The 20,076-nt window shown below is 56.2% G+C and overlaps 8 protein-coding genes across 8 annotated transcripts; 5 read left to right on the top strand and 3 right to left on the bottom strand.

Annotated features, from left to right (window-relative positions):
• Positions 1 to 309: 309 nt before the first annotated feature.
• Positions 310 to 695, bottom strand: B0T15DRAFT_496066 (uncharacterized protein; the record flags this gene model as incomplete). The annotated part of the gene is made up of 3 exons (XM_062867154.1): positions 310 to 356; positions 487 to 603; positions 683 to 695. 3 exons carry the CDS (start codon positions 693 to 695, stop codon positions 310 to 312), a joined length of 177 nt encoding a protein of 58 aa, XP_062719299.1.
• A 1,505-nt stretch (positions 696 to 2,200) lies between these two features.
• Positions 2,201 to 3,987, top strand: B0T15DRAFT_277798 (pyridoxal phosphate-dependent transferase). Its single transcript, XM_062863538.1, has 2 exons — positions 2,201 to 2,850; positions 2,905 to 3,987. The coding sequence occupies exons 1-2, from the start codon at positions 2,442 to 2,444 to the stop codon at positions 3,954 to 3,956; spliced, it is 1,461 nt and encodes a 486-aa protein (XP_062719298.1). The 5' UTR covers positions 2,201 to 2,441; the 3' UTR covers positions 3,957 to 3,987.
• Positions 3,988 to 4,269: 282 nt separating this feature from the next.
• Positions 4,270 to 6,394, bottom strand: B0T15DRAFT_439094 (26S proteasome subunit RPN7-domain-containing protein). The gene is made up of 3 exons (XM_062865881.1): positions 5,677 to 6,394; positions 4,795 to 5,612; positions 4,270 to 4,691 (listed from the first exon to the last, which is right to left on the bottom strand). The coding sequence occupies exons 1-3, from the start codon at positions 6,133 to 6,135 to the stop codon at positions 4,493 to 4,495; spliced, it is 1,476 nt and encodes a 491-aa protein (XP_062719297.1). The 5' UTR covers positions 6,136 to 6,394; the 3' UTR covers positions 4,270 to 4,492.
• A 167-nt stretch (positions 6,395 to 6,561) lies between these two features.
• B0T15DRAFT_540446 (mRNA capping enzyme-domain-containing protein) lies at positions 6,562 to 8,510 on the top strand. The gene has a single exon (XM_062869788.1). The coding sequence runs from the start codon at positions 6,770 to 6,772 to the stop codon at positions 8,195 to 8,197; it is 1,428 nt and encodes a 475-aa protein (XP_062719296.1). The 5' UTR covers positions 6,562 to 6,769; the 3' UTR covers positions 8,198 to 8,510.
• On the bottom strand, positions 8,511 to 11,096 carry B0T15DRAFT_540444 (EF hand associated-domain-containing protein). Its single transcript, XM_062869787.1, has 2 exons — positions 10,864 to 11,096; positions 8,511 to 10,804 (listed from the first exon to the last, which is right to left on the bottom strand). Exons 1-2 carry the CDS (start codon positions 10,871 to 10,873, stop codon positions 8,931 to 8,933), a joined length of 1,884 nt encoding a protein of 627 aa, XP_062719295.1. The 5' UTR covers positions 10,874 to 11,096; the 3' UTR covers positions 8,511 to 8,930.
• Positions 11,097 to 11,709: 613 nt separating this feature from the next.
• On the top strand, positions 11,710 to 14,151 carry B0T15DRAFT_540440 (WD40-repeat-containing domain protein; the record flags this gene model as incomplete). The annotated part of the gene is made up of 7 exons (XM_062869786.1): positions 11,710 to 12,086; positions 12,148 to 12,287; positions 12,350 to 12,894; positions 12,945 to 13,112; positions 13,166 to 13,536; positions 13,640 to 13,894; positions 13,952 to 14,151. Coding segments are annotated over exons 1-6 (1,482 nt in total), but the record flags the coding sequence as incomplete, so codon positions are not given.
• On the top strand, positions 13,729 to 15,108 carry B0T15DRAFT_277636 (uncharacterized protein). Its single transcript, XM_062863537.1, has 3 exons — positions 13,729 to 13,937; positions 14,155 to 14,367; positions 14,577 to 15,108. The coding sequence occupies exons 1-3, from the start codon at positions 13,917 to 13,919 to the stop codon at positions 14,823 to 14,825; spliced, it is 483 nt and encodes a 160-aa protein (XP_062719293.1). The 5' UTR covers positions 13,729 to 13,916; the 3' UTR covers positions 14,826 to 15,108.
• A 2,561-nt stretch (positions 15,109 to 17,669) lies between these two features.
• Positions 17,670 to 19,944, top strand: B0T15DRAFT_277481 (uncharacterized protein). Its single transcript, XM_062863535.1, has 3 exons — positions 17,670 to 17,937; positions 18,001 to 18,144; positions 18,200 to 19,944. The coding sequence occupies exons 1-3, from the start codon at positions 17,879 to 17,881 to the stop codon at positions 19,905 to 19,907; spliced, it is 1,911 nt and encodes a 636-aa protein (XP_062719292.1). The 5' UTR covers positions 17,670 to 17,878; the 3' UTR covers positions 19,908 to 19,944.
• Positions 19,945 to 20,076: the final 132 nt, after the last annotated feature.

Here is a 20,076-nt window from a genome sequence, read left to right as displayed (position 1 = left end):
TGCCTCACTCGATAGGTAAGACCCTGTCACCGCAGTACGAGTCTTGTCGTGATTGCTCTAGATTGTCCTGTCCTCGAAACCTTATAACTCCCGCGCCCTGTCATGCTGTACACTGGCGAGCCCATATAATACACGCCCTTGGCGAAGCGTTGGCGGTTGGGACCGCCGCCCAAGCTCCAAGAAGATCTGAACCGAGTCGGGTGAGTCGAGTCAGTCGACTTCTCCAGTTCAGTATCCCGTATCTCGTGATTCGAGATGACTTGCCGTCCGCCCGCAGTCCATCACTCGTTCCACACTTCACGCGCCGAATCATTTGCCCTTCCGTTTTTGCTCGAGGAAGAGTACTCTCCGCCGGACTGTCCCAATAAATATCTATTAGCGATATCCGCCCTTCTTTGTCTTTTCCAACCACGACCGGCGATGTGTTCTCTTCGCCCAAGGCGACAAGTCCCTGCCTTCCAGGGGCAGCTCAGGGAACCCGCGTACCGATTGGGTCGTATTTGATCATGCTCATGGGCAGCGCCGTGCGGGGCCGTGTGAAGGTGTAGAAATAGCCCGTCATGGCCATGGACAGGAGGCGCACGTTGATAATGCGTGTTTTCGCTGTTCAGTTGGTTTTTTTGGGCAAGTGTCAGTTTGACAGGCGCGGAGGATCGCGGGGGAAGAAGTCTATTAGCCTTACCCTTCTTCGCCATGTTAAGTCTGGGGGTTTTGGTGTTATGGCGCTGGCGGCCCTCGTTCCTCCTGGCTGCTTCGCGGATCGTTTGTCGCTCGCGATGGTCGCCGGCGGGTCGTCGGTGTTCGATGTAAAGATTTAGCGGTCCGGCGAGCCCGCAAGGCTTGGACGGGGAATGGCGTCGGAGCTCGGGCCGGATGCAAGGGTTAGGGTTATCTATGGGCATTCTTCGATGTGACCTCTTTTGCAAAGCGACTACTAGTACGAGTAGTACCAATTACCTCAGCCTGTCTGTCATCACAGTTTCTCGGGGCAAGAGCCTAATAGGCTTAAGGACAAAACTTGGCTCAAAATGGAACCTCGATGTCCCGACGAAACGGTTGCACAGCGATTCTTGCCATGACCCTTCCGGTTCCTGATAGCGTAGCTCCGAAAAAAGGGGGATCGCACGGGCGGTGTGAGACTCGGAGGGCCCGGATCGGAGTGAATTCGGATCGGAACACATTATCCCTGGTCTAGGCCCGAATTCGGACATCCTACGTAGCATGTGCGTACTAGTAGTAGTTACGTGTTTACCTTGAATAAATAAGCCACCCAATGGAAGATCCAGTGTGCTTGGAGATCCCGCGATCCCCCTCTCGTTGCCGTGGAGGAGCTAAGCCCTTGGAGTTTCTTGCTAGGTATCCGTAGTACAGTAGCTAAGCTTGATCTAGCGGCAGGTTAGATAGACCGCCCTCAATCTCTAGCTCTAGGTGTCCATATATCCATCCTTCTGAGTCATCGATGTTCGAGCGCTTTATCACTCTCCCTCGTCTCTCAGCACTAGAGCTTGTGGTCACCATCAGCACCTAGCTGTTACTGCCAGCTTCACGGCATCAGCCGCACATAACCGCCCCAGACAAACCAGCGCGCCCCACTCCCTCACACTTCCCCAGCTTTTTTTTTCTTGGAATCGACTGACCAACATCGAACTTGCTGCCAAATGGCACCCTCAATGGTGCATATTGCTCGCCATGGAGCGGCAGTCAACCGGGCACTGGGGCAGGGTGCGCGGTTGGCCCCGCCATTGCTGCAGGGTCCTGTCCAGCGAAGAGGTAACGGATTTCTTTGCCCCAGCGCCTGCTTTTTTTGTTTCAGGTCAAGTCACCGCCGGCCTTTACTGCGCACCGGCGTGGAGCGCGCTCCACTCGGAATCAACTTCTCGAGTCCAGTATTGAAACCTCAAATCCCGCGCTGCTTGTATGAAGCAGCCGCCGGGCGTTCACTTCCCGAGGTCATGTAGCAGCTCTTTACCGCGCAGTTCCGGGATAGCCCGCTGAGGCAAATACATTGGATGGCATGATACTACCTACCTTAGGTATTGTGGTACACTAGTTGTACAAGCCATCTCGCACTCATGCACTGATGCCTTCGGCTGGCTATAGCCCAAGTGTTTTCAGTCATCTTCCCATTTTCCTCTTTGCGACCCCCCGCTTGTTCGTTGTCTCTGCCAATCTTCATGGAAGAAGGAAGAACAGTGGCCCTTCGAGACTTTTGAGTTGCCCCGCAACCCAACCTGTCGGGATACCCGACTTATTAACCTTAAATTCCAAACAAGCCCCCCTGTCGCTGGTGTTTTATCTGACAGCCCGCTCTCTCTGCCGCAGACGTCTCCAGTCTGACAGTTGGTGCCCCGCCAATATATTCTGCTACCCCGCCACCGGATTGTGCGGGCCGCGTCTTTTCACCTGCCTTCCGGAGTCGCTCATCTCAGCAGAAGCGCACCATGGCGTCCAACTCCGGCCGACGACTCAATATCGACAACATCAACCCGCACGTCCGGGCTGCCAAGTACGCCGTGCGTGGTGAGCTGGCCGTCAAGTCGGAGGAGTACCGTGCCGCGCTGCTGAATGGCCCGGCCGCCGGCTTGCCCTTCAAGGAGGTCATCTCGGCCAACATTGGTAACCCTCAGCAGCTGGACCAGAAGCCCATCACCTTTTTCCGCCAGGTCCTGAGCATCCTCGAGAATCCAGCCCTGCTCGAGAAGGCCGATGTGTTAGTGAACCACCTGGGCTACAAGCCGGACGTTCTGGAGCGGGCCAAGAGGTTGCTGGCTCAGGTAGGCTCCGTAGGTGCCTACAGTGCCAGCAACGGCGTCCCTGCCATCAGGCAGAGCATCGCCGAGTTCCTCGAGAGTAGGTCAACGATTAGATGGCGGAAGACTGGTCAGGGCTGACCAAACGAAACAGGACGTGATGGCTTCCCTGCTAACCAGGCCGACATCTACCTCTCTGCCGGTGCCTCCTCCGGTGTTAACACCCTGTTGCACGTTATCTGCGCTGGGGAGAAGTCGGGCATTCTGGTCCCCATCCCGCAGTACCCCCTGTACACGGCCTCGCTCTCCGTCCTGAACGCCGCTTGTGTACCGTACTACCTGGACGAGTCCAAGAACTGGGGCACCGACCTGGGCACTATCAAGGAGGCCTACGAGAAAGCCAAGGCCGAGGGTGTCGATGTGCGCGCCATCGTCATCATCAACCCCGGCAACCCCACTGGCGCCTCCCTGTCCGAGGAGGATATCCGCGCCGTGATCGACTTCGCGCGGCAGCAGCGCCTGGTCGTCCTCGCCGATGAGGTCTACCAGACCAACGTCTTCATCGGCGAGTTCATCAGCTTCAAGAGGATGCTGCGCCAGATGCAGAAGGAGAAGCCCGGCGTGTACGACGACGTCGAGCTCGCCTCGCTCCACTCCGTGTCCAAGGGCATGGTCGGCGAGTGCGGCCACCGCGGCGGCTACTTCGAGCTCGTCGGCTTCGACCCGCAGGTCCAGGCCGAGATCTACAAGTTCGTCTCCATCATGCTCTGCGCCCCCGTCATCGGCCAGTGCCTCGTCGAGCTCATGGTCAACCCGCCCCGCCCCGGCGAGCCGTCCTACGAGCTCTACCAGCAAGAGTACGACGCCATCTTCAACGGCCTGCGCGAGCGCGCCACCGCCCTGCACAAGGCATTCGAGCAGATGGAGGGCGTCGAGTGCGGCGTGCCCCAGGGCTCCATGTACCTCTTCCCCACCATCAAGCTGCCCCCGAAGGCGGCCGAGGCAGCCGCCGCCGAGGGCCGCACCCCCGACGAGTTCTATTGCATGCGCCTGCTCGAGGCCACGGGCGTGTGTGTGGTGCCGGGCTCCGGGTTCGGCCAGAAGGAGGGGACGCTGCATTTCCGCACCACCTTCCTCGCGCCCGGGACCGAGTGGGTGGGCAGCATTGTCAAGTTCCACAAGGAGTTCATGGACAAGTACCGCTGAGCGTGGGTGGCATGCTGAGTGGGTACCGGACGGTTTAGTTGGAAGCGTGAGAGTACCCGAGATCATAGCCGTGTATCCTTCGACACCTGAGAAGCCTTATAAGGTAGGAAAGCACGGCGTGCGTCGGCTCCCGTAACGGCCGAGCGTCGGGGCTCTGGATCTCGTGCATGCCTGGTTATATGCGATGACTTTTTCCATTGCATTTGACATGGAGATCTCCCAAACATAGGTGGAGCAATGGTGATTTTGGACTTTAGATAGCCAAGCGCGGCGTCTCGTTCATAGACAAAATTCGAGGGCACCCTGAAGCATTCGTGTGCATGTGACTGCGTCCGTCCTGTGCAATACACAAGGTAACCATTCCATGGCCCATTCTCCAGTTGTTTGCGTTTATAGGTATCATACACAGGATGCCACACTTCCCCTGATGTTGGTGCGTCGGAAATATGGGGCATTTCACGTCATGCGGATGTTCATGTTTATTATACCCCGTGTGGCAGCGGGCAGGCCTCTAAAGCTACGACAGCCACTCCTGCCTACGCCCTCTCACTCCCTCTCAACCGAACCGCCTGCCCGTACTTTTGCAGCTTCGTAATCAGCTGATCACCCTGACGCACGACATCCTGGTACTGCTTGTTCTTGTCATCCGGCCGGTTGGTCTCGATGACGCCGTTGCCGGCCACGCGGTCAATGGTGCAGGGGATGCGGCCGGCGGCGATGAACTTGGCGAGGTCGCTGTATTGTACGTCAGTACACATCGTCCACACGAACCATCTTTTTCCCTATGTTCGGGAATGGAAAGCAGGAGAAGGAGAAAGGCAGTGAGGAGGTTTCTTACCGGTCCAGAAAATCAACCGTCACGCCGAAATCGTTCGCCATGCTGTCGAGCCCAACAACCCGGTAACTCTGCAGGAGCTGCTGGTACGCGCGCAGGCGCATCTCGCGGATGAACCAGTTCTTGTGCTCGTGGAGGTAGCGGTCCTGCGTCAGAAACTGCTCCTCGACGAGCGCCAGCGCCTGGAAAAACAGCTTGTACCGCCCGTTGTAGAGGCTGCTGACCAGCTGGGCGAGCGGACCAAAGTCCACCGCCATCTCCGCCTCGGGCTGGTCGCTGCCGAGCGTTGTCAGGTTGACGACCGCGACTTTGGAACCGGCAGGCGTGGCGGAGCTCGCGTCCACCTCCATCTCGGCGTCGTCGGCACCCGGACCCGCGGAGATTGCGCCTGTCAGGGCGAGCAGCTTATCCTCGCCGTCCCCGAGGATGGCTCGGATTTCTGGGGCATCCACCACCTTGGACTTGAAGTCCACGCGCTTGAGCGAGACGGACCCCGCGAGCACGGAGTAGATGACCAGGTTGCTGTAGGTGCATAGCTCGTAGGAGGTGAAGGTGGACAGGCTGTCGAGGAGCAGGGGCGCGGCGAGGTTGTAGCTGCGGATGGTGAGCAGGTACAAGCCTTCGTACGCCTTCAATCGGTTGCGCCGGTCCCAGTCACCGCCGCTCTCGACCAGTGTCTTAGCCCGCTCGACGTGCTTCTTGACCAGATGCTTGTCTCCGTAGAAGAGCCCCATGCGGATGATTGCAAGCACCAGGTCGATCTTGGTGCCGAGGACGCCGGTCTTCTCGAAGACGTCTTCGTATGCGGCAATGGCTTTCTCCTGAAGGAATAGAACGATCAGTCAGCAGCTCCAGCCAAAAAATGGCTGGCATGGGGACACGCACCTTGTCACCAACTCTGGCCCAGAACTCGGCCCTCTTGCCCCGTGCAGCTTGAATCTCCGTGTCGCCAGCTTTCTCAACTGCCTCCTCCTCTTCCTTTTGGTACTCCTCTAGCTCACGCTCGTTGTCGGCATGCAGCGACTGGTACAGCTCCTCGTCCCACGGCAGGTTTATGCTAGCGGTTGCGCTCCTCGTCGCGATCATTCCCGCAGCGCTGTTCTTCCTACTCGGTGCCTTGCCCGGGACGTTCGCACCGCCCTCTCCAACCACATTGAGAATGCCATCTATCGGGTGTGCTAGGTAGCGGTAGAAGGGCGCCATCCTGTGCTCGGAGATGGCATCTTGGAGCTGCTTGGCCGCCGCCTGTTGCGAGGTCCGGGAGGCGTATGAGTTGGTGAGGGTAAATACTTGCTGAGCGAGTGGCAGCAGGGGCCATTTCGCGTATTGCGGGTCTGAACCCATGGCTGTGGTGGTTGAGTGGGATAGGGAAAGGCGGTTGCGGGAGGGCGTGGAGGGTTGACAGATCCTTGGATTGAAAGCGAAGCTTGGTTGGACCCGGACGTATGTCGAGGGAAAGTGACCGTGACCGTATCAGAAAGGCTATCAAACCGACTCGGATAGAGCTTCACGGGTTGGGAAATTGGACCACGATGTGGTCGTGGATGCAGATGCAGGTCACAGGCCGCTTCGATTGCTTGTCGGTTCTCAGCGGGCGTCAGTTGGCTCGAGCTTGGTTCGCAAGGCTGCAAAGAAGCTCGCGTCACTGCTGCGGGCTGCTGATGGGGTCTCGGGCTGTTCTCTGATTCGCTGTTTCCGCTGGGTGTGCGCCGAACGTTATCGTCCCTGCACTTCAACTCGTGGTCCATCACCCTGTCAATCACACTGCATCGCCTATCCAACCAACACCTTGTAACATTCAAAAGTCACAAGGAGTGCCTTCCAGCCGCCCTCCAAACTTCCCTGTTCACGCCGACTCACTTTCCGGCTTCAGTTCCATCGTTGAGCTAGAACCAAGGAAAGATACATTGACACTTGGATTGCACTGCAATTCGAACACCACCGACCGCGCCCCGTCTCCATTGACCCGTGGATCGCCATGGGCGATCACGAAAATGATGACCTCCCTCAACCTTTCGACGCCAAGAAGCTAGCCCCGGCCAAAAAGCGGCAACGGTCGACCTCGCCCAGCGCAAGCGGAAATGCAAGCGGCTCGGGCGAACCCCCGCGCAAGCTCAAGCGACCGGGCCAGCGCGCCCGCATCACCGATGCCGAGCGCGAGCAGATCCGGCAGCGGGCTCTCGAACGCGAACGACAGGCGCAACACCAGGCGGCCACGGAGGAGCTGAAGCAGCGATCGACAATCAACGACGTGGTCCGGGCACACTACAATGCCGTCCCAGAGCGCGGCCGCGAGTGGCGCAAGACGGATAGTCGCATCAAGGGCTTGAGGTCGTTCAACAATTGGGTCAAGAGCTGCATCATTCAGAAGTTCTCCCCAGATGAGGACCACTCGCCGGGGGCACTGGAGCAAGGAATAACCTCGGGCAATAAGCTGCTTGTGTTGGATATCGGATGCGGCAAAGGAGGAGACTTGTTCAAATGGCAGCAGGCGCCCCAAACAGTGGATCTATATGTCGGCTTGGACCCAGCCGAGGTGTCCATCGATCAGGCGAGAGAGCGTTACCGGAGTATGATAAACCGCGGCGGAGGCGGCGGGCGGGGCGGTAGGGGCGGCCACCGGCGCCAACAGCAGCGGATCTTCGAAGCCCGGTTCCACGTCAAGGACTGCTACGCCCAAAGCATCGATGATTTAGACATCGTGCGGCAGGTTGGGTTTTCAGCATCCAACGTCAGCAGCAGCCGCGGGTTCGACGTGGTCAGTATGATGTTCTGCATGCACTACGCCTTTGAATCCGAGGCGAAGGCACGCCAGATGCTCAAGAACGTGGCCGGCTCTCTGAAGAAAGGTGGCCGGTTTATTGGGTGCATTCCCAATTCGGACGTCATCAGTGCCAAGGTGGAAGCCTTCAACAAGCGCATGGAGGAGAAGAAGGCAAAAGCCGCCGCAGAATCTAAGAACACACCCTCTTCCGACCCCTCCGCAGAAAAGGAGGCACCAAAAGAAGACGGTGAGCTCGAAGAAGAAGGCGAAGCCGAAGAGACGGCTTCATGGGGCAATGAGATCTACCGGGTGCGCTTCCCAGGCGCGACCCCAGCCGACGGCATCTTCCGCCCTCCCTTCGGATGGAAGTACAGCTTCTTCCTGCACGAGGCCGTCGAGGAGGTGCCCGAATATGTGGTACCCTGGGAGGCTTTCCGGGCGCTGGCCGAGGACTACAACCTGGAGCTGCAGTACCACAAGCCGTTTGCCGAGGTGTGGGAGACGGAGAAGGATGACCGCGAGTTGGGAGCGTTGAGCGAGCGGATGGGTGTGCGGGATCGGGCTACAGGCAAGCTACTCGTTTCAGACGAGGAGATGGAAGCGGCCAGCTTTTACGTGGCGTTTTGCTTCTACAGGGTCTGAGCGAGGGCAATCGGAAGGTTGGTCTTGTTGCGGTATCATGCATGCCTTCGAACTCGAGGAGGAAATCTGTGCCGATGGGATACGGTTATGATCATCTCCTGCTCGCGGTCTCTTTCTGGAGTGGACCACTCATCGGGCAAGGCTCTCGGTTGCATTTTAGGAACCTTTCTTGAACGGGAAGGGCGAAAAGGGTGCGCGGTTAGAAGGGAATCACGGTCATGAACAACACCATACTTGAGCTAGATACCCATCATCCTCAGTCCCCAAATGGTCGAGGACACTAGCATAGTCCCGGAAGTGAGAGAATTTCGGAGCCTCATTCCTTCTCACAAGGAGTTCCGTTCCACTGATCGGTTCCGAGAGCTGAGCCCGCACACTTGAATGACCTGCGTATAATGGTGAAGGAAGCGAATCAGCCGGGTTCTCTACGGAAAAGCGCATTACAAGGTGAGATTAAACACTTATATGCTATGCTTATTGCATCTGAATCTGAAGGAGGAGTGTGGGTATCATCATCCCTGTTGCCAAACGGCTGGGGGTAGGGGCAGCTGTGGCTCTCGAAATCAATGACCAAGAAGAAAAACCCCGAGTTCGCCAGCGCCTCACTACCCGACCAAAAAAAGACTCCTCTGAAATGCGCACTTCCTCTTTCCCGAGGCACTCCAACCTGACCGCCCTGTACCTGAATTCCAGTAGCACCTTACCAACCAACGAGCAGCTAGGACTCCACGCGCTACATGGAGTTCGTCGACCGCCGCCAAATCATGAAGGCCGCGAGCGCAGCACACGACGTGGCCGCAAACGCCATGTATAGGCTCGTTCGGTCCGGCGGCTCCTCTCTCTTTGGGAAGGCGGTGCTCGGGTTGGTGGCGGCCTCGGCCAGCGCAACAAACAGCTCGCTGATGCTGCTCCACGTGACACTGACGTGCACGGGTGCCGACATGTTCAGCGCGGCCGTGTAGGCGTCTGGTTGGAGCTCGCTGCGCTGCGTCGCCTTGTCGCGGTCGGCCTTGAGCGCCGTGTAGATGGCGGGCAGCTCGTCGAGGTGCGAGTAGCGCTTGCGCAGGTCGACAATGTGTGAGAAGGAGTCGGCCTCGGACGAGTCATACGCGTAGCAGATCAGGTCACACGCGTCGAGCTTCGCCTGGTTCTCCAGTATGGCCGGCTCCAGCTCGCCGAGCTCTTCAAGAATCAGGTAGACCTGCTTGCCGCCGGGCAGCTCGACGCTGTTGACCGCGCGGCGGGGCTTGATGGTCGGGTGGTAGAGCGAATCGAACGGCCGGTTGAGGAAGGCGTCGAGAAGGGAGGACTTGCCTGCTCCTGAGGAGCCGAGGACGTAGCAAAGCACAACGTTCCGTTCGACGCGGCCCGGCCTCCGCCTCCGCTTCCGCGGCTTGGTCACCTTCAGGGCGGCTGTTGTGGAATCGCGAACGTTTGGCCCCTCAAAGCCGAGGTAGGCGAGGTATTCTAGCGTGGTTTTTGGCTCCAGGAAGGTGGTCATGCTCCACTGCGCAAGCCAACCTTGTAGCGTGATGTGACCAGCCTCGTTCCGGAGGGTGGACGAGGGGAATGAGGTCTCTATCCAGGATTGCGGTAGCCCAGGGGTGGGGGCAAACAGGGCTGCCAGTTCCTGATCGTTGAGGCCGCCGTCGTTGTCCTTGTCGAAGGTCAAAAAGAGGTCCATGAAGAAGCGGTACCCCGCCGGGCTGAGCTCTGCCGAACCATAGTCTGGGACATCGAATCTAGGATGCAAAAAGCTGTCTTCCAGACTCAAGCTGTCCGTGTAATGGTGCTTCCTCAAAATAATCCATATCGTCTCGTGGCGACCCTTTTCTGCGTACAGCTTGTTCAACTGCAAAAAACCCTTAAGGTCAAGACCCTTCTCTGAGCTGCATGTCGGCACAGCCTTGCTGACAGTCAACTTGATATTATCGAGTTCCTCCGCCAATAGCTGCTTATTAAAGGACCTAGCTTGAAACTCCTGCATCTCTTGATCGTTCAGATAGCCGTCCTGATCCTTGTCCGACAGATAGAATACCCTCTTCAGCGCGGCCACGCACGCGGGCTTCAGCTGCCCCTCCTTGTGATCGTACAGAGGCGCTATTGGGTGCGTGACGGCCTTTTGGCAGAGGTAAAAGACCTCGATGACGTTGTGCTGCTCCTTGGCGCTCGTGCGGATGCATGAATCGATTTCTCTGAACTCGGCCATAACCGGCAGCATCTCCTCCTCAATCACCTGCGGCGTGTTGCCGGAGCCCGCGAGGTCCGATTTATTCGCACATAGCACGACAGGAACGTTGACCCCCAGCGAGCGGAAATACGGCATCCAAAACAGGGCCACGCGTTCGTAGCTGTAGTGGTCTGAGTAGACCAGCATGATGACATTGCACTTTCGGATCTCCTTGCGCAGCGTCGTTCGGTCTTGGGGGCGGGCCGACGTGTCGACAATGGTGGTGGTGACATTTTCGGGGGTGCCGATGGTTGGAGGAATGGTGACCTGGGGCAATACAGACTGGATCTTGTTGGCGACGAAGGTGTCCTTCACAAGCGAGGCAATCAGACTGGACTTGCCCGTCCCCTCGTCGCCACAAACACAGATCCGGACTGCTGTGTTCGGTCAGCTTGGGTCTTTCTCATGCCTGCAAGAGCATCTCGGGTTCGGGTACCGGTCGCCATGTTCGATTTGGTAGATCAATGTTTTCTGGCTTGCAGGACCTTAATGACCTCTTCGGGGTTAGGCCATGATCGTCCTGCTCTTGGTTCGGATCTGGGATGAATAGCCTTGTATTGGCGCCAACAGTACAACCCAACTCCTTGGCAATGTCTACTTTTGATTGCGGGGATATTTGGGTTGATCAGGCCATCGAGGGCTTGCGGTGGTTGATGAGCTTCGGTGTTGAGAGCAAGCTGCCAGCTAGCGTCTCTTTCTGGGTTAGGTTCCAGGCCCCGCATGTTGACGTCCCTCTTTGTCGAGGTTGCATTGGCTGGCTCCCCACCGTCACACTGTGGGGTGTAGGTACAGTACATACCTACCTGAGCCTGCCTACTAGATCGGGACAATGCCAGCTGTCCTGCAAGGTAGTGAACTTGATCAGAAGACTTACATTTGTATGGACGACTTCAAGCCATAGGTTTCGGCGTTCTAGCAGCATGCAGTGCATCTGGACCGTATCTGTGAGAGTATGTTGAGAAGACCCGACTGTAGCATGACCCGGCCGCCTTAACGCACTGTGTATCATTAATAGTAGTGACCTATCTCTTGAAGCCTCAGCATCTCATTTTACAGAAAGAGCCCCTAAGAACCTAATCAAGTAGAAAGAAACTAGGTCTCTGCTATAGTGAATGCTACTAATCTCTGTGTTCTATGCTTTATGTTGAGAACTTAGGCATTAGTACGTGACGAGGGACAAAGTGCAGGGAGAGTGAGCGCCATCTCCTCCGCATGGCGGGGGCTCCATTACCCCACAATCTCCAGCCGTGCCGTCTGTTATTCCTAGGATGCTGTGAAAATGAACCCTGTCCTGCGGATGGATTGTAGCTTCCCTTGGGCCCGGGCCGTTGGCATTGTTGGGGTCCGGCTCTCCGGATGAACCTCCATCGACACGTGTGTTTATAGTGTAGTGTAACTTGCATGGTTGCCGATCCTCCGAGCCGTCATCTCCAACGTCGCTGTCCATATTGTAGCTACCTGTAGTAGCTACCTTATCTTCTCTCGCTTGACGGTCTTATCCAGTCACGGTCACACCGTTCAGTTTCTACCACTCTGTACCGCCACGTTTGCAAGCCGCGACCTATAGCCGCCCGCTTGGCGAGCTGTCCGACCAGTTTCAGCGCATTGCACGTACCACCCTGGTCGATTAAGCAGCCATCACACAGCAGCCACCATGTTGTAAGGAAAACAGTACATGACAGAGTCACAGTGTAGCACAATAACTGACGCATCTTCCCAGCGTCCTTCCACCCCCTCCACGTTATACGTCCCAGCAAGGATACAATGGCATGTCCGCTAGCCAGCCTATGCCAATGATTGAGACGAACAACGTCCTCACCAACCCCTCGGGGCCCGAGTACCAGTTCCTGGTCGGCGAGGGTGAGTCGGTCCAACCCACTTCCGTATCCGAACTGTGTCCAGTTCTGTCCTAACCCTCCCAGGGTTGTATGTGCTAAAGGAAGATCTACATCTTGCGACTCCTCCTCCACACCCCTCCGAGGCGCCGGTAGTGAACCCGAATCCGCTCGCGACAGCACCTCAGCCGGCGACCGCTGGAACGCGGCTTTCACTGATCAACCTCGACGTCAGCCCGCTGTCGCCGGCCTTCTATCGGACAACTTCACGGTCTGATGGCGCTCAGGGCAGCATCCAGGAACACGTGGAGGAGGGCCAGTCATCGAGTGATGTGCGCGAGAGCAGTAGCGATGCTGGGCGCCTCAACTCGAGCGACGCCCAGCTCGTTGCGTCCAACACGCCAGCATTTGGCGAAGGTAACAGTTTCCTTGCGCCAACATCTCAGAAGGATGCGCATAAGCGGCGCAAACCGAAGAACAACATGGCTAAAAGCAACTCGTCCTTTATATCGAGGGTGATCAACCACGAGGCATTGAGCAAGCGGCTGCAGGACCGGCCACGGGATGGATTGTTCGCCTTTGGCAACGTGAACCGCGCTTTCCAATGGCTCGACCTATCCTCCCCGATGAAGGTAAGGCTGCCACTGGCATGACCATATGCGCTCACGCTAATCTCCATCAGGCCGAGTACCTGACCAAGATCTTATTCACGAAAGCTCACTGCTTGTGTCACGACGTGAACAAGGTAACCAAAAGCTCAACACACATAGATGTGATCATGGGATTTTCAACCGGTGAGATCATCTGGTGGGAGCCCATCACCCAGCGGTACACACGGCTCAATAAAAATGTAAGTTGTCTGTCTAACCCAATGCTTTCTGGCCTTACGACTTAGTCCTTCAGGGAATTGTCAACGGCACGCCCGTGTCTGAAATCGGGTGGATACCCGGGTCTGAGAGCCTGTTCCTCGCTGCCCATATGGACGGCACACTCGTAGTCTATGACAAGGAGAAAGAGGACGCCATCTTCACTCCAGAGGATGAGGGAATCTCTCGGACGAGCGGGGAGACCAGCGGCACCGGCAGAGTAAACTACTCGTCACAAATACATGTACACAAGTCGGTACATTCCAAGAACCAAAAGACCAACCCTGTAGCTGTTTGGAAGCTTTGCAACCATCGCATCAACGCCTTCGCCTTCTCTCCCGACAACCGCCATCTTGCCGTCGTCTCGGAGGATGGCACCCTTCGGATAATTGATTATCTCAAAGAAGAGTAACCAACCCCCGGTTTTGTTTTGTTTGCTTGACTTGGCAGTTCCCTTCTCAAGGCACTTAACATACTTACAAACCGGCAACTGACCTCCATTCTCCCATAGACTCCTGGACCTGTTCTACGCCTACTACGGTGGCCTGACCTGCGTGTGCTGGTCGCCCGACGGGAAATACGTCGTCACCGGCGGGCAGGACGACCTTATCTCCATCTGGTGTCCGTTCGACCAGGCGCCCAACACAGCGCTCATCGCCCGGTGCCAAGGCCACCATTCCTGGGTGACCTCGGTTGCGTTCGATCCGTGGCGGTGTGACGACCGCAACTACCGGTTTGGGAGCGTCGGGGAGGACAGGCGAATCTGCTTGTGGGATTTCAGTGTGGGCATGCTGCATCGGCCGAGGGCGGTATGTTTTTTTACACTTCTCGACTCCCTTTTCCCTCCCTTCTTCGCTCTCCCTTCGGTGTTTCTGACACGTTTCGCCCTTTCGGCCCTTTTCGGGGCGGACCGGGGCGGAGCGGGTTCTGCGTTGGAGTTGCGGGTGGGGTGGCTGGTTTTGGGCTGAGACAGAGTTTTCATGGTGCAATCTTGACTGACCTTTTTGTGATTTGTTTGAGCCACAGGCGTCGGTCAGGCAGCGCGGATCCATCTCATCTCGGCCCGGCTTTGTGCCCCTGCAGCGGGCCGAAACATCCGCCACCGCCGGGACCAGCGGCTCGGGGCGTCTGCGGTCTGATTCGAATTTCTCGGCGGATCTTGCGGACGGGGAGAAGGAGAAGGTGCTGCCGCATCCTGTCGAGCCGAGGGCTACGACAGCCACGTTGCCTCCTGTGCTGGTATGTCACATTGTACTGGTGCTATTGCGGGTGGCGAAAATGCATGATGGGGCTGACCCGGGCAGAGCAAAATTGTGGATGATGATCCGCTGTGTTGGCTCGACTTCACGCCAGACGCTATCTTGACGAGTTGCAAGATGGGTACGAGCAGCCCCCATTGCGCGTGGGGGCGCAAGTTGGAGCTGTGTAAAAGCTAACGGGATTTGCAGGACATATCCGGACGTGGTCCAGGCCTACAGAGCTGGCTCCGCAATTGGAGAAAGTCGAGAGCTAAAAGACGGTGGTTGCTGCCGTGGACAAAGGTGTTACGGCCGAAACCCGCAGCACTCCCTGGGTGGCGATCAACTTGCCTTGGGTGTCCAGTGTCATGGTTCATCGGCGGTGGACGTGGACCGCCCGGGCAGCGATACTATAGCCTTATAGCCTCAGGTCTCATGGGTGACTCACAGAAGACGTGATCCCGTCCAGGCCAACTGCAATTTTACCTGTAGTGCTATTGTTACGGAAGAATCGCTTTTCCTTAACCATAGTCATTACTCGCAGTTCGTCAGACCTTAATTTATCAGGATGGTTGATGAGCGTGGGCACAAAGTTCGAGTCTGATGTTTAGCTTGAAGCTCCGAGTCATGATTTGTCCATTAACGCAAGCAGATGGAACTCGGCGGTGAAGGACCTGGCCGACTTGGGGCCCGAGTCTGGGTCTTTATTTTTCCTCATCCCGCGGTTTCGAGTCCAGAGTAACTACTACTTTACTCTCTTGAGAAAATCGGAGCCTCATATTTGACAGCATATATAACAACCGATCATCTTTTCGCTCGTCAGATGGCGCATGTGCCAAAGCTTGTGCTGTCTTTTACCGTGCCAACCAGACGGCGAGTTTCAGTTGGTGGCATGATATGAATTTAAACGTCCTCGGCAATGAAGCAAGACAGGGCACCTCAGGTCACTTCGGGGACCGCCGTTGATTGCTTCTTGGCTCCTAAGGTTGCTCATCAGTTGGTATGTAGCGTGTAGGGTGGTGGGTTACAGCTGTTCAAGTGGTTGTCCGCGGGACGCCCATCCCTGCTTGTCGTCTTGCATGTGCATGGCCATCAAAAAGTAGTTAATGCACATGTGGTTCGGTGCATGCATGTGAGGCTTGTGAGACTGTGATAAGTTCACGAAGTTAATACCGAGTACCCGGGTCATCTGAACCCGAAGACCGGTAACCGACGTCTACATACAGCGTAACACACAGCATTCGCGGCCATGCCATCTGCAATCCTGACGCATGATATCAGATGTCGGCGGTCAGCCACCCCTCCGAGATTCGGTTGTCGGCTTTGCTCGGCTTGTTCCTGATATGCACTTGTAGATCGTGGTGAAGACTGCCGAACCTACTGCCGCCTATGTGGTGTACTGTGTATCCCACGTGGAAGTGTTTGTGGTATGGTGTGATAAGGGTTGGATCAGCGACCGAGATACGACAGCACTTACCGTGCGATGTAACATAAGATACCGGTTTGCAGATACTACCTCTTTCAGTATAATACAATACACTATTAGTATATTTCAATACCGCACTAACTTCATGCCGCTAGCTGGCACCCGGAAGGATTCCGATAAGCATCCAGGCATCCTGCCCACCACCTTGATATTGGTGATGAGGCTGATGAATGATCGACGATCCAAGCTGTGGTGACACGCCAAGCATTCGGGAAGGAGAAGCGCACAGGCGTTCCATGAAGATTCTCCGCCGTCGTATTTGGATCTAGTGTAAGCGAATATAGCGCAATGCATCACTGCATTCCGACCGCGGGCGCAAGCACCAATCCGTTCCTGAAGCTCGATCTCGCCTTGCGGTGAGTCAAAGAGGCATTTTTCTTTGATATCGCAGTGTGTTTCACTTGGACCCTACGAGAGCAAGGTGACGTGCGAATGGTATCACCGGAAGCCTCCCGATACTCGATACGCTTTGTGGGTCTGTGGGTCATCACCAATGTCTAGACTTTTCGAAATACAAGACATGCCCACTCTGATCCGCTTTGTTGATGCGTTATTTATCAGTTCCTAACGTCAATAACAAGGCTGTGAATCGTTGATACCTCACTTTCGGTATCCTATCTGTGATGGCTACCTATTGGGAAGCGCGCTTCTTAGGGCAGATCGCGGATAACGTACGGGAACTCGAGATCGGCCGGCGATTGACATGGAAAGTCATTGTGTGACATCGGATTGGCTCTTCACGAATATGCTATTCACAGGTCGCGCTGTGCCCATGAAGGTCTGCTGCGCCCTTCGACGCCAAACCCCTGCATTTGGAGGCAAGCACACATCCGATTGTGCAGGCTATCTTTGTTGTCTGAATGCAGATGTCGTCTAGAACAAAAGATTGAACCAGGGTGAGAAAGATTTCCCGACAAATGCCTCAAATGCCTGGTCACTGGTCAGGTAGTTATCGCGAGTGGATACCCATCGGGTCTTGAAGCTGACCTACCGTAACTTACACAATACAGTACATGTAAATACTTATAGCTAATCCCAGTATTTCCGAACTGCGGCCTGAAACACGAAACTTCTGTTTGTAGCGCGTACCACAGCATCCTCTAGGCTACAGATAAGGTGGCTGACACGAGTGCATAGATCAGCCCAAGCTGACATGCACAAGCTAAGCACAACCTGGGCATTGCTGCCGTGGTGTGCTGAACCACACCAACATCGTATTGAGCCTTGCCGCAGGGCTGTATTATTAAGGACGGATGAGCGGCCAATCCGAGCCGTTAACGTCACCACCAGGATGTTCAGGCCCGTTTTCATCTGAAGCCCCGCTGTGCTCTCTGTTTTTGGTGGGGGCAGCATCGATTTCAATTTTTTTCCCTGAGTCTTTCTGCCCCCCACTTTCTCCTCGGGCATTGCGACATGCGAGTCTGCTGCGCACCTTTCGGCCTCGCGAATTTCTGGATCTTTCCGTTTGATCGGAGATTCCCGGAATCGGTTGAGAGATCAGGTACATATTTGACGAACCTTCACTGCTCATCAGTCTTCACAGTCCATCACTGGTATGTCCAGAACATTGCTCTGGAGACCATGCCCCAAGGGATGGCACCAGTGTACTGTATTGTACATGCATGGCTATGCTGGCGGCAGTGTTCCAGAACCACCGATTGGATCGGGTGGTGAGTGTGACTTCACAATAGATGACAATAGATGGAGCCCGCATCAGTAATTCAAAAGTACCATTCAACATTTCACATTTCAGCTTTCCGGTTTGGGCAACAGTGGGAACTCATGCATACATTACCGCACTTGGTAAGCTGGATCTTGCCTGCCGTGCCACGCCACCTTGACGGGTACCTGTATCTTGGGACGACAAGTTTTATGACCCTTTGCCCCCAACATGGAACCCATCCGAGTGATCCCACACTCCCTCTGTTTCCCTACCAGGTACTTATGAATCAGTATTTCTAAACTAGGTCCCTCGCGGGCCCTTCTTTTCTTCCTAGAGTACTCAAAAGTGCCTGCTTCTGAAAACATGAGGTCCCTCAGTCTCTTCACTCCAGCGTCCGGAAAATGCACTCTATTCGAGATCCGGTGAGTATTCTGCAACCCGCAGTCATGCCCGGTCCTCTCCTACTGACCACTGCCCCGGAATAGTCTCGACAACAACATCATCGTTTTCCGCGGGAACGACCACGAAGCCGCAGGCCAGCTCCTCAAGGGCACCGTCGTCCTCTGTCTCTGTGCGCCGCTCAAGCTCGAAAACATCCACTTAAAGTTGACAGGAACTGCTCATTATACGTACGGTTTCTATGCGCTGCGAGTTCGAGATCTCGCAAATACTGACATTTACCAGTTGGACCGACGCTAAGGTTACGGCCTCGGGCATTTCCACTCACAAGGTCGACAAGACCCTGCCGTTCTTCGAGCACCGATGGCCTCCATTCGTAGGTGTTGGCGCCCCAGATCCCGAGACGGATGGCGTCCGTCAACAAACCAAGGGCGTTACGCTGCCGCCAGGAAACTACGAATGGCCCTTCGAGCTGATGCTGGGAGGTGACACTACTGAGAGCGTTGAGGGCATACGGGAAGCGAGCATTAGGTACAGGCTCAAGGCGACGATAGCACGAGGGAAGCTGCAACACGACATACATGTCTACAGGCCACTGCGTATCATTCGGACTCTCGATGCATCGGCGCTCGAGTTTCTCCATGCCATGAGCATTGAGAACATATGGCCCAACAAGATCGAGTACTCGATTGTCGTACCGCAAAAGGCGATCGTGTTTGGCAGCGCCATTCCGCTGGAGATGAGATTTACCCCGCTGATGAAAGGCCTGGAAATCGGCGACATTACGATAAGATTGCTCGAAGTCCACGAGATTATCCTACAACCAACCCCAGGCCACAGCGTTAGGGATTACCACAAGGAGAGGGAGATCGATCACTGGACGGTTTCCGTAACCAGGGACGAGCACTGGAGAGACATCATCAACGACGATAACGGCCCGGAAGGCTGGGTGGTGGACACGTCGCTGGATTTGCCCAAGAAGTTGGCCAGGTGCCTCCAGGACGTGAACGCTAAGGGGATTAAGATTCGGCACAAGCTGAAGCTGGTGGTGGCGCTCAATAACCCTGATGGCCACGTTTCGGAACTGCGCGCGACGCTGCCGGTGATGATATTCATCTCGCCCAACATGCCGCTGGACGACGCGGGAAATCTCGTGCGTCAGCTACCCAATGGGACGCCGGTGGGTACAGAAACTACCGCCATGGCGCCACCGAGTTACGATGACCACCGGCTGGACCAACTCTATGAGGATATGGAACCCTTTAGCCTCCACTCGCCGATCGGCGGCCGGTCAGGCGTGAGCAGCCCATTGCATATCCACTCCAGGGCGGGCTCAACAGACAATCTCCCGGCCCTTGTGGAAGGCGCCTTCATCCAGCCAGACTTGCTGGCGTCTAGGTTACACAGCATGTCGTTGGAGCGGCAGCATCGAAACAACTCCTGGAACTCGAATCTCTCGGCAGCAGGGACAGTGTCGAGGACGGAGACGGGGCCGCATCCTGGTGACGAAAGCCACCTATCGCCTTCAGCCCCTCTCACCCGCCACAACAGCAACGACGACCCCTCCGGCCCTAACACCCCACCGGAACACATCGATTTCGCCGTAGAGATAACGGCGCTTTCCAGAGTGCCCAGCTACCATACAGCCGTCAAGACGCCGGTCAAGCCACTCGCTCCGGACATGTTCGCTCTGCCGGATTACCAGACAGCCCTGAGCGCACCGAGCTCGCCACCGCATTCCCCGCAGCTCACCGCTTCCACACCATCGGTCACCGAGAGCCCCGCGTACGAGCTAGCGCCAGATTCGGCTCTAACTTCGGCCGCAGCCACCGTCGCACCTCCAACTCCAGGCCCCTCGTCGACAGAGACTGGCACGAGACCGGCGCACAGGAGACACCATTCGTCCGGTCTATCGATTCCTAGGCTTCTCCACATGCGTGCAGACGGGGATGAGGCCCGCCGACTGCAGCTACTGCAGTCCCGCGGCAATTAGGCTAAGACAGTATCCAGCCTGTGCGAGGGCTGCTGGTCAAACTCGCTGATATGGGCCGGGCGGCCGTGTATTATCATGTGTTGGGGGGGTGGGAGAATCGGTTTTCGTTCATCAAGCATGGTACAAGTGGCGTTCTGGGGGGACGGTATTGTCCCTTGGATTGTTTGGT

This window comes from Chaetomium strumarium (assembly GCF_033439665.1).
Source record: "Chaetomium strumarium strain CBS 333.67 chromosome Unknown B0T15scaffold_6, whole genome shotgun sequence".
NCBI lineage: Eukaryota > Fungi > Ascomycota > Sordariomycetes > Sordariales > Chaetomiaceae > Chaetomium > Chaetomium strumarium.
The sequence above is the reverse complement of the archived record's forward strand: the minus strand, read 5'-3'. Positions and strand labels throughout refer to the sequence as shown.